The sequence below is a fragment of the Thermobia domestica genome, chromosome 6, assembly GCF_964235325.1.
Source record: "Thermobia domestica chromosome 6, izTheDome1.hap1.1, whole genome shotgun sequence".
NCBI lineage: Eukaryota > Metazoa > Arthropoda > Insecta > Zygentoma > Lepismatidae > Thermobia > Thermobia domestica.
The window spans coordinates 248,959,861-248,977,078 of NC_137459.1; the positions used below are offsets into that span (position 1 = coordinate 248,959,861).

The window sequence follows — 17,218 nt, forward strand, 5'->3', positions numbered from 1 at the left end:
AAATTGACTATAAAGTGCATTTGTTGGTTACAGGCTCAAATATGTACCTTGATCAACCATTAACACTATTGATAAAACTGAACGGCTGCGACCAACGTTCTTTCGCTTGTACTGTGAACAAGGTTTAGAGGGCATTTTCCAATTTCAGAAAAATGGCACAGGAACACTAGTACCGTATGGAAAATTGATGTTAAATATGTTGTTACTCATAACTTGAGATGTACAGTGGTAGTTTTATGAAATATAATTGTACAGACTTTTCTTTCTTTCTTAATTACCAATGTTATCTTTCAATTTGTTTTTACTTACATTTTTTTCCATTTTCACTAAAAAATTACAAGACCACAAAAGACTCTCAGAAAACTTATTTCACATCACAACTTTCTTATAAACTGTATAATGATCAACTCGTAGTCTACTATATCATGACGTCGAAGTTAAAAATTATTCCGAAATACTGTCGATATTTTAACTATGATTCTCTTTACCTCAATCGACAAATGAAGGGAAAGGAAAATTATGAATTCTACACGCGACTACCATGTTTTCCAACATCTTGTTCATTTCACCAGGCTGTTTCCAAAGTATTAGAACACTGTTACAGACGTTATACACATGTACTCTATCAAAATATTTATTGTTGATTTAATTTCTTTTCCTAGGAAAAACAATCTACCTATATATTTAAAAGAATTGTAATTGCATTCTACAAGTCACTGAAACAACCACAAGAAATGATTTTGAAAACAGGATAATGCCTCAAAACTTCATGGCCAACTACAGAACATCTAACCATCAAATATTTCTCGCACTCCACAAAAATTGTATGTCTGGAATGACACAATTCATGTAGAAATTAACTTGGCAGAATTCATTTATTTTCTGTCAAGTTATTAGTTTTAATTTTGGATCGAACTGCATTTCAAAGTTACAGAAAACTTAGCGCAATCATCCAATATTACTTACGTAATTGCCAAAAATAAATTGATAAAAAAAAAATAATATTTGATTCTTTATGAGCATGTCTCGCTATATTGTGCAAAAATAATACTAAGTGTTTACAAATGAAGTATGTCTTTCTATACCTCTAAAGAAAGCAACATACCATACAGGATAAAGTACTCAGCACTCTTTACATATTAACGGACCGTATAAATAAGTTTGTGTCGAAAAATACATATTAAGTCAGCACAGTGTTTTTTCATAGTTATATTCACGCACTCCTATGAACGCTAAATAAAAGCAGCGGAATTTAAACTGAAAAGAAGTGACTGGACCGTGTACCGAAAAAGGCTTTTCAGCTTACCGTGTCGGTCCACGTACCATTACGGCACCCAGTTCATTTCTATATCAGCAAAACATTTTCACTCTTCAGGTCGGTGTTTATCTACTCAAAACACACCAACTGTAGCATAATCACTGTGCTAGAAAAAACTTGTGTTTGTATTCAAAAACACTTGTCACAGCTGAATTAATACATTGAGTGAAGAAAGAAAGAAAAAAAAAACGAGTTACTCTTACATATATAAGGGATGGACAACGCGTTCAACGAGCAAGTCGTGAGATGTAGCCCATAGTGGTCTATCCTTGCACTGCTGATCCCAATGCGAGTAAAGAATTGGATAACTCTCGTTAAAAATAACAATTATAAAGGTATTACTCACACTTTGTACAGCTTAAAGTAAGAATAAATTCAGTTTCATATAAGAGCCTGTTAACTCTGAATTTAATTTACTTTTTTTTTTTTTTTTTTTTTTTTTTTTTTTTTTTGACGTTCCACGATTATCCACTGAGGCTAAGGAAGGTAATGATGATAGTGAACGAAGTGATGGAGTGAAGAAAGTGGGCGGAAACAACAGAAATCACAGAAAAACAATATATACAGTGTTTGTCCACCACAAATCCCACTTGGCAGAAGCTGGGATCGAAGCAGGGACCGCTCGCACCCGACGTGAGTGCTCTATCGCTGATGGCACTGTGGCCTCTGCAATCATTTGATCACTATTTTGTACATTAAAAAGTTTTAAATCTAAGAATATTTTATTCATTCATAATACCAGTACGGTCATACCAGTAACAGACTCTCACAATGTTTTTTTTTTTATTTTTTTTTTTTAACTGCCAACCCTATTTCTTTGTTTGAAGCGAAATATTTCTCTACGTATATTTACAGAAAAACTTATTTTTGGATGATAAAAGTGTTTTTTTAAAGAAAACATTGCAGTGCACGTCAATATGATTTATTTGCATATAAATATGTATGTATATTTGAATCTGCATTGGTGATTCTTGAATAAACATTGTTGAGTGCAAGGTAAGAGAGGAGAAAAAAAAAAGAAAAAGCAAACTTTTTAAAATCACAACTGCAACCTTCCGCCTTACTACAAACATAAACACGGTACGGCCCTTGGGTTCATTATAATTGAATACCACTGGTCTATATGAAAATAAGTAGACTGCCAGTCATTTCTGAAATGGAAAGTAGTCATCGAAATTGAAAACTTGGGCCACCCCTGCTCTGCATGCAACTAGATGGCCAGCACGCTGGTACCATAAGTCATAGTTACGGTTCGATACCTGGCCTAGTCGCACCTTAGTGTTTTTGTATAGGTAATATGGTACAAGAAAAAAATTCTTGTTCCCTTCGCTCCTCATGCAATATCAATTTAGCCACCAGGCTTTCTTTAGTATGGTCACTAGGTAACCCAATCCAACAGTAGTTCTGTTAAATGTGTTTGTTTTGAATGGATAAGCACAAACCTAGAAAAAAAAATGTGACTGGACTAGCGTACTGCTTGCCGCATCCACTGGGAGACCCGGGTTCAATCTCATATAATAAGTATGTAGTTTCCTGCATATCTCTCAAGTAAAAACAGTACCGAAATAAATAAATAAACAATAAAAAAAAATCACAGTAGTAAAGAGCTCAATGTCCCGAATCTACTTTATTTGTATCTTAGCGAGTATCTGAGTATCTCAGCGAGTAATAGACATATCGTTAAAAATTTTTAAATGGTCTGCCACGTGTAAATCTTTAAGACTGGTTTTGAGACAATGCTTTCATCAGTCACAGCTTTCAATACAGCAATGGGTATGCATGTAAATATCAAGTGGCTTAGGTGCTTCCTATGTAAAAGCCATCTTGTGACGGGTATACAACAGATGAAAGAAAGTGGCTAGCGCCTAAAGACAGCACTGGTATTTATTGGTATCAGAGAAACTGTTATTTGAGCAGGACTGCTATTCTCCATTTTTAGTCTAGATGAATCTAGAACATAATTACAATAGCCAGTAGATTACTCCACGCCTATCACGACACCCAAATGAAAATTTCAAAAAAAATTTATGGTTGTTACAAATCAATACTACTAGCATTTTTCTAGTACATAATTGTTAACATCTTCAATAATTTGTTGTTATTAACTTTTCTAAACAACGGCCTTCCACTAATCTTCTAATTCTTACATAAGAATTACCACCTTTATAGTCGGTTTAAACCTTCGAGTCTTCTTGCCTGGAGTTCAGTCTTAATTCGTCGTCGTTCATCAATCGTTGTATTCTTCTCATCCCTGTAAGGGATCTTCTACCATTGTTCTATTACCTCTATGTAAGATCTTTTAAAATAACTTTTTAAGGGTAGTTTAAAGAAGCCCTATTAACCAATAGATAACAGCACGTTTTGTATGTTTCCAATGTATTCTATGTGGAGAGAGAACATTCAAATATTGCCCAAAAACAGACTCATTAAACAGGGAACAACTCGTGCAGTTTTTTTCTCTCCGTTGAGAAAATTTCATTATTGGAAGCATATTTATGGAGAGAGAAATTAAGTGCTCTCAACTATAAATAAAAGGAAATAGTCAACAACTGCACGGATAATTCCCTGATTAATAATTCAATTTGTTTTTGAGGACATTTGAATATTCATCTCTTGAACTATTTTGAACTATTCATCTCTTGAACTATTTTGAATATTGTCTCTTAACACAAAATATTGTACATTGAAAACATAGGGAAAACGTGTTGCCATGTATTGGCGAGAGCCGTGCTTTTACTCACCTTAATGCTATTCTTCTTTTTATATGTATCCCTAGCATTTCTCTTCTCTCCCTTAAAACTCCGTAGGAATATATGATTTCCAGTTACGAATCAGTTAGAATGTCAAGAATGGGTAAATTCCATGAAAACTGTAGCACCATAATTTATTACTTTCACGAGCAGCGAACAAATATAGAGCAAGATACAATGTACAGAAACTTTATACATAAGGGTTCATGAATACAATATCATAGGTGTTAAAGTTGAAACATGTTCCTAAGTAACCCAAGATTAGTTTGCTGTGTAAACCATTACTCTCAGCAAGCAGCAATTGTAAGTTTTCTATGGCTGTAGGAAGGAAAGGTACAGGTCAAGCATAATGTATTTCCGTCAATTCCACCGGCGTCATTTGTTTCCAATGAGTTTCAAAGACACATGCTGCATATGGAATTTAACAACAGTTTGGTTGACCTATAAATATTACAATGATAGAGAGAAAAGATGAGGATGAAATCTTTAAGTTTTACGCCCCACGATTGCTGGCTAAGCTAAAGGAGACGGTGATGATGAGAAATGAATGAAATTGTGGAATGAAGAAAGTGGGAGGAAACGGGAGAACCCCGAAAAAAAAACCACACACGGGTTTCTCCACCACGAAGTTCATTTGGCGCGAGCTCGGATCGAACCAAGGACCAGAGGTGAACACTCCACCACTGAGCCATCGCGGCCCCATGATCGAGAAAATTCAAATCTTTCTTTAAATTTCCGAAACAATAAACGTTAAAGAATAAATAGACAAAGATGAGGAAGGTAAACAAATGTACAGTGTGGACCACATTGATGGGACATATTTTTTTATTTTGAATACGGCGAGCAATAACAGTCACGCATGTCTTTCATACAGTTTCACAGGAAGTGTAAAGGTGGGAGCTACTGATACATATTTCTTTCACTGTTGCAGGGATTCATCGTCATATGGACCACTGTAGAAACTAAGTACTCGTAGACGTGTTCTTCAGTAGTGGAAGCTCCATCATCACAGCACAACGGCGTTTCAAATAACATTTTAAGAAATGGGTAGCACCATCCGAAAGGTGATACTGCCGGCAGTTCACAACTTTCGTGAGACCTCAAACGCGAACAGAGTTTAGTTGATTTTGAGTTTAACGTCCCCTTCAGCAGCGAGGCTATATGAGACGGGACCTACTGATTAACGTGGAATACTAACCACATGGGCTTCCGCTGGGAATCGAACCCAGGACCAAACGCGAACAGAAAACAGTCCCCTGGAAGACCTCAATTGTCGCTTAGTGCAATAAACATAGAATGTATCTCCAATACCATGAACCAATGTCCATAGAAGTCAACTCGGCAATTGTGTCGTCAAGTACATATTCCACGTACCAGTGTGCGGTGAATCCTTAGAAAGGACTTACAACTGCATCTGTACAAGCTAAATGTAGTGCATAAATTGTTCGACCAAGAGATAAAGTTCAAGGAATCAAATTCTGTGATTGGCTAATCAGCAAAGGTGATGACTTTGTGCAAACACCCGACGAAGCTCATTTCCACCTTAGTGGTTATGCCAATAAACAAAACTGTTGATTCTGGGCTAGAACAATTCCGCAACAGTTGACTTACAAGCAAATGCACAGTGCCAAAGTTACTCTGTGGTGTGCAGTGAGTCATGTCTGGTCCCTATCATTTTTGAGAATAAACATAACGAAAACCGTCGCCAAGTGGTACAACCCAATGTTACGAACACTTTTCATTCCCAAAATAAGACGGCTTGGTCTAAGGGTCATGTGGATGCAGCAAGATGAAGCCAACAGTCATACTGTAGTAGTGTCAATGACAACTCTTCGAAGACACTTCCCGGGACACCTCACATCCAGATATGCTTATATCCATCAGCCACCCTTATCCTCCGATCCAATTCCACAGGTCTACTTTCTGTGGGGCCACTTAAGGAAGAAAGTGTACACCACAAAGCTCACTGCCATCAATAAACTGAAGGAAAGCATCCAAAAGGAGATAGTAGCCATGCTAAACATGACTGTTAGGACCAAAGAATATTCTCCTCAAAGTAGTGCCCATGTAAGGGATGTAAATGTTCATCGTCCTTTGGCAATGTGTTCTACATAGTTGGTAATAAAAGTTGCATTCAACATGCTCCACAAATATATTTTAAATATATCCTATCAATATCGCTCGCCCTGTATCTGCATGAAACTTATCAATTTATTTTTATATACATATTGCTGGCCATTACCGGCATCTATGAAATTAAGCTTATCACGTATGAGGGATGACGTTCCTTGGTGAGCACACTGTCCGGGGAAAATGGAAGGAAGGAAACGACCTGGGATTTATATATTAAGTACCATACTGGCCTTTGCCTGATATGAAAGGGAAACCCAGGAAAAACCTCATTCAGAATACTTGACCTGTAAAAGCCATTACACCTCGAACGAATGTTTCTACCGGGAATCGAACCCGGGACCGTTGCATCAAAGGTAGAAGCGTTAGGACTGTGGTCGTTGAACCACTCTGAACGAAAAGAAAGCGAATATATTGGCCTATGCTTTTAGCTAGAAGACTTATTATTTGAACCCAACTTATTATTTGAGTTTTGGGACCTTACACTTTTGTTGATAGTGAAATTAGTTCATCCATGTGTTACAACTCTCAAATAAATAAATTTCGATCTTGTGATTATTTTCAATCACATTCTTCTCATAGACTCGCATATTAGTGAACTATCTTCACTAAATGAATGAACTGTGCGGTGTAATCCATTAAGGGTGTAGCAATATACAAATTATGGAAAACCCAACACAATATCGAAATTTGGGCATCATAGCTATCAAATAATTAGAATGTATTACGAAATATAACGGTAAGCGTGTGAGGAATAGGTTATTATCGCGTAACTTGGCCACCCGTTGCAGACCACTACGGCAGAGATGTTCACCCTCGCGAGGGCATCCTCACCCTCAAATTCCCTCGCCCCCAATGACGCGAGGGCGACGGACAACTTCCTTTGCGAAGACGAAGAGAAATTCCCAACACGAGGACAAGGGTGAACGAGGGCGATGTACAACTCCCTTCGCGAGGGCGATGGACAACTGCTTTCACGAGGGCGAGGACCAACTGTCATTGCGAGGGCGAGGGTGCGCGAGGCAAAACAATTTTCTTCCCGAGAACGAGGGCACGCGAGGGAGAAGAACAAGCTTCCTTAACAACAACTATTTTGGAGTTTGCTGTTTGACTATTTTTGAAGGGAGGTACCGTAATATTTACAATAACATCTGCCATGTCCCCTAGATAAAAAGCTGGCGTCATAGCAAGATTATAGATTCGTCATATTCTTCCTTTCATTTAATTGCAGTAGACAATTTCTCTTGTGTACTTCTACATAATTATTAAAAATAATAATGCAAATGAATTTATAATATGGGCATGTTTCTCATGAAAAGTTTCCGGATAGGAATAGCGCTATGTTTAGAAGCAAGTGTATCTCATTTTTGCCCAACCTGTCTGTGCTAGAGACTTTTTAGATGAGAAGTGTCTACACTGTCATGTTTAAAGAGTACTGGTAGACAGACAGTCACTCACGTCATTCAGCAGTAAATGACATAATCTTAAGAGCGCTGATATCTGAAAAAACACAATCAGTGAGAGAACCAACAGAATGCAGTAGATCAAACGGAAAAAGACTTGATGGAATGACTTTTGTTCATACATACATGGCCATTTTGGACTGGGCTCGCGCTTAATTATTAAATGAATAGTTTGTATTAAGTTTCTGGAAACAAGCAATATGTTGTTAAGCTGATTGAGCAGTAGTTTATTTTTTACGTTTCCAACTTCTGTTGTAAAAATAGACATTAAGTGACATGATACGTCTATGAACACCCGGATGGTATAGCCTCAGTGCGATTTCTTTGTATGTTTTTTTTTTCTTCTCTTCTCCCACCCAAAACCAAGTTTTATATGCTCAAAGACACACACACACCCGCATATTACACACACACACACACACACACACACATATATATATATATGCATGCGTGTGTGTGTGTGTGTGTGTTGGATTTGTAAACGCAATTCACCAAACTAATTTCGTGCAAATAACTAGCTCAATCTTGTCTCCTTATATGTTAATAATTATAAGAAACAATATATTGAAAACAACACTTATTTAAACCTCATCACCTTTATGCACTTCGAGACAAGACAAGAATTTTTTCGAAGATCGTGCGCAACACTAGTTCACCCAAGTCTTAGGTTTCAAACACTATTTTAGTGTTAAATAATCCGTACCTAAAACCTATAAATTGGAAAAATTGATCACAATGAAGAGCATTTATGAACGATTAAAGATACTCAAATCATTACACAATATATTTCAATAATACATATGGTTTAAATGTTGTTATATACACCCTTCTTACGCCTCTTGTGACGCAGAAGGATTCTGAGAACATCTAGATAAGGAAATATATTTTGTACGTAAATTCACAGAACGAGAAAAGAAGTGAGCCGTCGAGAATCGAGACAATAAAGAAGATTCCGAGAATTGAGACGAGAGCAGACTTCTATAAAATTTACGAGACGAGATGATAAACCTTATCTTTCGCAACGTCTCGTCTCATGGGCAACACTAGTTTGTACCAAAAGATGTAAAGGAAACTCTCTTAACATATTCATATTAATATTAAGCGTGGAGTAGTCAATGATTTGTTCCATTTTAGGTGATCCGGAGTAAGTTATACGATGGTATGTTTAGTTTTCTTTGTTTAGGACGTATGTTAAGGAAATAATTCAGCAAATAGGCTGGAAAATGGAGAATCTGATCCTCATTAGGGCTTTCTTACCCTGCGATTGACAACTCCCTTCGCGATGGCCAACTGCCACTGCTAGGGCGAGGGTGCACGAGGGTGAGGAGAAGTTTCCAGTACGAGAGCGAGGGCGATGGTAAACCATCCTCGCGAGGCGAGGGTGAACGAGAGCCAACTTTCACTGCGATGGCGAGGACAAGTTTCCAACACGAGGGCGAGGGTGCGCGACGGTGATCAATAACTCCCTTTGCGAGGGCGAGAGTGCACAAGGGTGATGGACAACTCCCTTCGCGAGGGCGAGGGACAACTTTCACTCCAAGGGCGAGGGTGCGCGAGGATAATGAACAATTCCCTTCGCGGGGGTAATGGACAATTCCCTTAGTGAGGACGAGGGCCAACTGCCACTGCGATGGCGAGGGTGAGTGAGGTCGGACTAAATGAACGTCTATGCACTATGGAGCACAAATTTTGGATAAGTCCTTTGAGTTTCCATCATTTAAAAAAAGAAACTGTGAATAAATCAAAGTATATCATAAGCGAACTACTTCCATGACAGAAACTTCAATGAAGGTATGTATTTCAATATGCACAGGCGTAGTTAGGTACTGCTTTCCAGATTGTGCTTACAAATTAATATGCATCCATAGTAATTTCGACGTATCCTTCAAAATGTACGTGAAACATTTAAAGGAACAAATTCTGCATCCGAATATAATAAAATGTTTATCATTATTATATACAATTTCCTAAATTGATTTAACTACAAGGATTCTGAAAAGGGGATTGGGTTTTTTCGAACATTCAATTGTATAGCATCATAACTAGCCTTGAACGTTTAGATCACCACTCACAATTCCCTGTAAGTTGATAGTCTGTATTCCAGGTGGTATTTGAGCAGCAAATTATCTAAATGCGGAGACTTCACACACATATATTCAAACAAGTACGTATTTAGGATTGCGAATGAAAATTACAACATGTAAAAATAAAACGTAGACAAATTTAGAGTAGAAAAAGGGGAAAGTGAAAGTCTATATCCTTTTTTCTACTCGTAATAATGACAGCGCTGCTAATAAATGTAATAGCACTGTCGTCCAAAATTACTCACTCAATATTGCAAAGATGCGTAGTTTTCTGCAAAATATATATGATTTGTATGAATACAATTTTTTTTTAAAAAAATCTCTAAGACAGTAAGTATTCCCAGTAATAAATAAATAAATAGATTTAAGAAAAAAAATATGAATCTTCTTCAAAGAACTAGATTAACCTTGCACTATCCCAAAACTCAAGTCAGTATACCGCCAATAATCAACATACACACAACAAAAACAAGTAAGGATCGTAATTACCGAGGGATCACTTTTTTAAAGGCTATTAATGCTCGTATTGAATTTTCGCTGCGTAATGGCTAACAAATATCGGCAAATTTAAAGTTATCTACAGTAGTGTAATTAATATGTGCTAATACAACATTTCAAAACTTTTTGTATTTTTTCGAAATAAACATATTTCTGTGCTTATTTATAAACTTAATTTTGTTTTGACGTTTTTCTATTAAAACTAATCCCGTTTTCAATTATTTTCAGTACGAAGCCCATGATTCAAGAGGTACATACGCATTATCGCACGCCGTGTAGTAAGTTAACTTTTTCTTTTATCTTACTGTAGTTGGATTCATTGCAAAGATCTACATATATAACCGACTAAAAATTAAAGCACTTTAAGTACTATCACAGAGTAATTGGAATCGAATTTTTCCTAATACAAATGTGAAATGAAATCATTAAGAGTTACAGATTACGCAGTTACATAATATGGATAAGTGGTGTAAGAGACCGGGTTTCTTAAAGGCACTGATAGTTAAAAGACGTAAGAAATGAATGCAATACTTACAGTCTGTAAGACTTGATATGCCAGCCAATGTGGTGATTGGAACACTGGGTATTTCACCATTCATTGTGCTGCATTTGTGAATATTACTTCACGCACATTGTGGAACATGTCCTCTAAAATAGAACAGAAAATAAGTAAATGAATCATACTGCGTTATAAATCATGTTCAAACAAATTTAAAAAACGATCAACTATTTCCATAAAAAAAGCTTATGTACGATTGAAAGTGGAACTTCAACATGAAATAGTAAGCAGTAGAGTGAATACCATTAAGATTCAGATACACAAACATGTAACATCCAATTTCTACTCGACTACTAATGTTAAATGAATATCGGAGTATTTGGCACAACCACGGAAGAAAATTCAACGACATAAAATCTCTTGTTGTTACCTGACCAAAAGAGCCTCACAATTTCATCTTAATTCTACATTTAAATAAAACAGAATCATATCCCCTCTCCGCACAGAATCACAGTCGCTAAGCTAAAAATTCTAGTACTACAGTCCATACAGGGCTAGTAAAGGCGATGGAAACCAATGTGCTTATCACTCACCCAAAAGCTATCTGTCTGAACACACAAAGTAATTGCATATTCATGAGGAAAGAGAACTTCCTCGTGGCTAAGTGGTTAGCGTACTGTCTTCGGCATGGGAGACCCAAGTTCGATTCCCGGCGGGAGCTTAAGTGCTTCCGACCCCACATTAAACTGTACGTTCACGTCTCATATAGCTTACAGCTGAAAGGGACGCTAAAGTCAAAATCAAATCATTGACAAAGAACGTTTCTGCACTTACAGGAAATGACAAATAAATATTTCACACAGGCATGTGTATACCTACTGTGATGTACAACCATTACAACCTGTTCACATACTCATACCATATATGTAGTATGTCAAACATGTAATACTAGATGGCTAATATGGACTTTATATGCTGCCTTTTTTGTCAATAGTTCCGTCAGTAGGAAAAAAAAGTACCAAATTACTGCTAGTAACCATATACAGAAGAAGTTCGAATTAAAATTCAGCGATAAAAATCGTTTAGTCAAAAATCGCAGGTTCATTTCATATTGGTGAACAGAGTATAATGATTTGTTGCAAGTTAATGTTCATGGCTTAATATATAAAATGTGTTAGCATCAAGTACTATAATAAATATCACAGAGCATTACATCTATCTACAATAGTTTAAAAAATGGAAAATAAAAAAAAATAGCAAACGGAAATATAAACTACCATTTCGTAAAATTTGGAAAATATATTAAACCAGAAGACCGAAATCGATAGGTAAAAATGATCAGTTCTGCGAAATCCCCTATATATATATATATATATATTTGAAAAGGCACTTCAATGTAATTAAGAAATATACTATTTATCAGTTGCTGAACTTAAAAAGACGACACAGTTCACCAATGCAAGGCATGTGAAAAGTGCCCTTGTACATAAAACGTAACCTCATTTACTACAATGAACAATATATGTACAAAGACCAAAGCTACCTAACCGATATTATATATGCCCAAGATTTTACAAGTCATCATGAGAGCTGTCCTTCCCTGAGAAATCTTAGCCTGTAATCCTAATAATTAAGTAAATTTCCTCAATAGGAAAGAACATAAACGTACGTCGGCACATAAAGCATCGAGGAAAGAACATAAACGGAAGTCGGCACATAAAGTATCGATACTTTCCGAAGACACAAGCACATTTTTGCAGAACATGAAATCATATTGGTGGTGGATATAACACTAACAATTCGTTGTGTATACAAAAGCCTTCTGCGAAATTGAAGTTCTTAAGAAAAAGTGAAGAAAGTACGAATTTATTCACATATGGTTCGTATTTTAAAGAGAGAAACCGCAAAACTACAATAATGTTTGGATTTACTCAAATATAAATGAAAGTTAACGTAATATATCAAGACTTTTCTTTTTTTAAAAAAAGAAGTCCAAAGTTTTTTTTGAAACGAATATGAAATATATTTCACAAATATTAACTTATATTCGATATTAGGAGCACGTGGTTCTGAAGCTAAAAAAAAAAAACTGTACCCTTGCACTTAATATTTCCTCTTAGTACAAGGGATTATTTCCCGCGTATATACCATAACTTCAGAGTGGAATCTCTTACAAACTACAATTTAATGGAAGATGAAGAAATATACATTAATGGAAATCTTATGGACATACTATCCCCTGATATGGAACTAATTCTCGTTCGACAACACATCACAAATGAATGAGGACAATAACAAATAAGATTTCTGACCTCTGTCAACTACAACGAAGAGATACATGCATTAACAAAAGGGAAATAATCAATTGGTGTTTTTCCCTACAATTCAAAGACAAGTGCCGTAATTCATTTGCGCCTGTGGAAGCAGTGTTTCTTTCAGAAACAAGGTTCCGGGGAGAGGGGGGCACTGCTGGTACTATTCTATTTATTATTATATTAAACAAGTATTTTTTGGTCTCCTCCGGGGGACACCCTCAGAGCTCCGGGGGTCAGTGCCCCCCAAAAAACGTGTCTGGAAGAAACACTGTGCGGAAGTACTTGTGATTCAGACCCAATGTGTAACTACAACTTCACGTCAGACATAGTTTTGATAATGGAAAAGGAAGCTAATCTTGAAATGAACATACAAGATCTATAACTCAGTGAAACGAAGAAATTTTCAGAACAACAACGCCGAAACTGCACAAATTCAATTACGAGATATGACTTGCACTATCTCTTACAAATGTTCGGAGAAGTACAAAGAGAACGGAGCAAATCATAATCCCATAAAAACAACATTAATGAATAACTTTTATCGTTACTACCTATATGAGAGGGTAAAAATATTTGTATTGTTTAGATGTCATTTTATAAACACATCCATAAATCTGAAATTATACGTATCTAGAAAAGTTAATGTATTCAGTTATAAGGTCAATAAACTATTTTAAATCGCAACTGTGCAGCTGACACAATAAATATAAGACAAACATTAAAAAATGGTTATCGCGATGAATGCGTAACATTTTTTTAACCAAGCTATATACCCCCGTATTATTTATGTTTAAAGCCTTTGCAAATCCCACTTAAAAGTGCAGTCATGAATATGGCATCAAATTAACTTTTTTTTCCTTACCACCCGGTCCAACATACTATCAAACATAGAAAAAACGGACAGTTGTACATATAGATGGCGGTCTAGCTGCTCGAATATCTTCAACAACAATGCATTGGCTAACATTCGTGGATGAGATATAAAATTTGTGTATGAAGACAGAGTGGAAGAAGCGATAAATTTTGAAATTGTTTCCCACTAATTTTGCCTCTATAAAAACGACTACCAGGAAACTATATATATATATATATATATATATATATATATATATATATATATATATATATATATATATATATATATATATAAAGACACCATTTCCTCCGTACAACTTTCGCCTACCAATTGTAACTATTAAAAACAGCTAGTGATTCACTATATTCACTAACAAATAGTATATAGAGGAAATTCATTGAGGATTCAATCTCGAGCAGTTTACAAATTTAACCCTTACGCTATACGAGGGAAAAAGGGAAAATAAGAACATGCAAAAAAGGAAGCTTCTAGATTGTTTTCCAACAATAAGTATCAAATTAGACAATAGTATCAAGATATCAAAAGTAATGTATGGCCCAGAGTTTTATTTGGTCTTTCACATTCGTACGTAGCTCCATAAGTAGTATTCAACGACTCAAATTGTACAATAAAGTTTATATCTGAAGTTATGTTCCAAGTAATTACGCAAGGTTAAATACGTGTGTCATAAATTATATCAAGTGGATTTGATTACTGCATGAGGATTACTTAAATTGAAACGAGCCCCTTTACGCGTTCCTACAAGTACATGTACATTAAAGTGTTTTTGCGAATTGTTTTCTATAAAGCTACTCTATAAAAAAATAATAATACAGTAACTAAATACGAAGGTCACCCACATCCAGTAACACTTCTCACTCACTCCCAAAACAAAAACTCAATTTCAATGACAATAATATACTCATGACCTAAAAGTACGACCAAATTATGTCACGTATATTTTTCGCCTCATATTGTTATAATTTCTTTAAAGTGTGTTATCAGAAATTTATTGCAAGATTTTTTGAAGTTATCGAAATTTCGGTTATTTTATTTTCCAAAAAAATGGAAAAAAAATACAGCTAGATTTACTGCTATTATTTCTTAAGCCTACATAATCTCTTACACATAATTAATAATAAACAAATAAAAGATATTTCAACAATTTTCTTAACTTTTCTCGTACATGTATAACTCATACGAGTGTAACTTCAGACGCGTTGGTCTTTATTTACTTACGATCAAATGTTTACTACAGCATACACGAACATGAAAACACGTATAGAACACGGAATGTGTATGATTCGTGTTTAATAAGCATACTAGAAGAGTTTTATGTAAAAATATTTACACTAGAGAACAAATTATGCATAATTTCGTAACAAATTTGTGTATATTCCATGCAAATACATGCCAATACTTCACTGGCAACCAACAGGAAATAGATAGTAGGTCAATTGCTGGTCACTCAATTAATTTCCTGTCGCTCGCAAATCATCCACCAATATATTTTCCGGATATTATAACTCACCTACACCGCTCAGGTAATCATGATATGTTGGAAACTTTAAAATATTCGTACACAATTTCATTGGTAAGCTCCACAGCCATTATGTCAATGACTCCCATTTTGTCGCTGTCGCTACAGTTGCCTCACCCCATCTAGCGATCAAAGTATGAATTACGTACAGAGTCGAATTTTAGACATCGTTTACAAATACCAATTCTCACTCTACTGCTTACGTAGGATATAACTATTATTTGTGATAATACAGCTATTTTGTCACAATAATGCTACAAAAAGCTCTCTCACTTTTCAAAATAACATGAAACAGAAATTACGGCTAGCCGAGTTGATTCATACTTTTGCCACCAGAGCTGCCATTACAAACAGCACAGGCCACTGCATAGCCCGGGACGAGATAAAATTTGAAAATTTCGCTAAGCAACTACTATCGTTTCCACTGCGCCTTGCACAAAGCACTGCACTAATAACACAACATCACTCTAAATCAAACATTTTCATATCACTGTCAAAGCCATAAAACAAAAATATATGTTTACATATTATTTTCGTGGATACATTACGCCAGCCGTCAACAAATGAACTATACGCACCTTTACATATTCACCACATATACACTTCTCGTTACTTTTCGGCCGGTCTTGATCCTAAGATAATACAGCATGTTTTTCATGCCTGTAATATTCACAAACATCATATTCTATAATATTATCACAACAATAACACACTTTTCTCACATTCAACAGGGGGAGACGCGCCAAATACTGGTGCTGCCGCTTTACTCCACATTCAAAATTCTTTCGCTAGCAGTTGTAGTTCATCAATGCTCTTCTTGAATGAAGTACAATAATAGATATGTCATTTAGAGGAGAGTTACACAAAGTTTCGTCGTGAATACAGTACTTACGTATAAAATCCATGAATTATTCAGGTTGCTCATGCCAGTACAAGCGCTGTGATACCAAACCTCTCCGATAATAAGAAATTAGTCCCATCAGCTTTCCCAGAGGTCATTGCTGGCCTTTCGCCGTAACAGTATGTTAGATTACAGACTGCGCATTAGGACGGAGTGATCTTTTGCTACGCTCTTGAGAACACCTTACGGTATTATTTATTATTTTCATTCACTTCGAAGGCTTGAATACTCATGTGACAATTATGTAATAATTGTTTTATTGATAGATAAATCGTACCAGCTGCATAAAAAAATAAGGTGAAGTTGTTACTTCATTACTTTGCTTAAAATACTCCGGCGATCACTCTAACGCACGTAAAATGTCGTTCTTTACTTTTTTTCCCTCTGCAAACGCACTGAAAAGAATAAAAAGTACACGCTCAGGTAGGGCAACGCTTTCCCAAAGTACAATGTTAACTTTAAGACATTCCACATGAGAACAGCAATCTATTGTTAAAACTTCAGTGCAATGATTAGTCAGTTGCTGATAGACGAATGCATATCTATATCTATATATATATATATATATATATATATATATATATATATATATATATATATATATATATATATATATATATATATATATAGTGGACAAATTATCTTGATACGCCCTTGTAACGTTTAAACTAATAGACAAAACCACACGAAAACTTTGTACCACGCAAATATCGACAGGGGACTGCTTGGCATACTCTGTGATACCACAAGGATGACAGTGTTACCAAACCAGGGGCGGATCCAGAGGGGGGCAATCGCCCCCCCCAGGAGAAGAAACTTTCTTATTTTATAAATATAAATAAAACCCATCCCAAAGTTCGGAGC

The 17,218-nt window shown here is 35.8% G+C and overlaps 1 protein-coding gene across 4 annotated transcripts in view; it reads right to left on the reverse strand.

The window, feature by feature from the left end:
- Window positions 1–16,492, reverse strand: part of Nipped-B (Nipped-B cohesin loading factor) — a 212,886-nt gene extending 196,394 nt beyond the window's left edge. For 2 of the 4 annotated variants that reach the window (XM_081762741.1, XM_081762738.1), the window contains exons 1-2: window positions 16,032–16,311; window positions 10,779–10,891 (exon numbers count right to left, since the gene is read on the reverse strand). In XM_081762741.1, coding sequence (XP_081618867.1) covers window positions 10,779–10,842 — 64 coding nt within the window. In that variant the 5' untranslated portion in view covers window positions 10,843–10,891; window positions 16,032–16,311. Of the gene's footprint in view, window positions 1–10,778; window positions 10,892–15,444; window positions 15,595–16,031; window positions 16,312–16,345 lie in introns of those variants that run through there. The other 2 variants (XM_081762740.1, XM_081762739.1) reach the window with 2 other exon arrangements.
- Window positions 16,493–17,218: the final 726 nt, after the last annotated feature.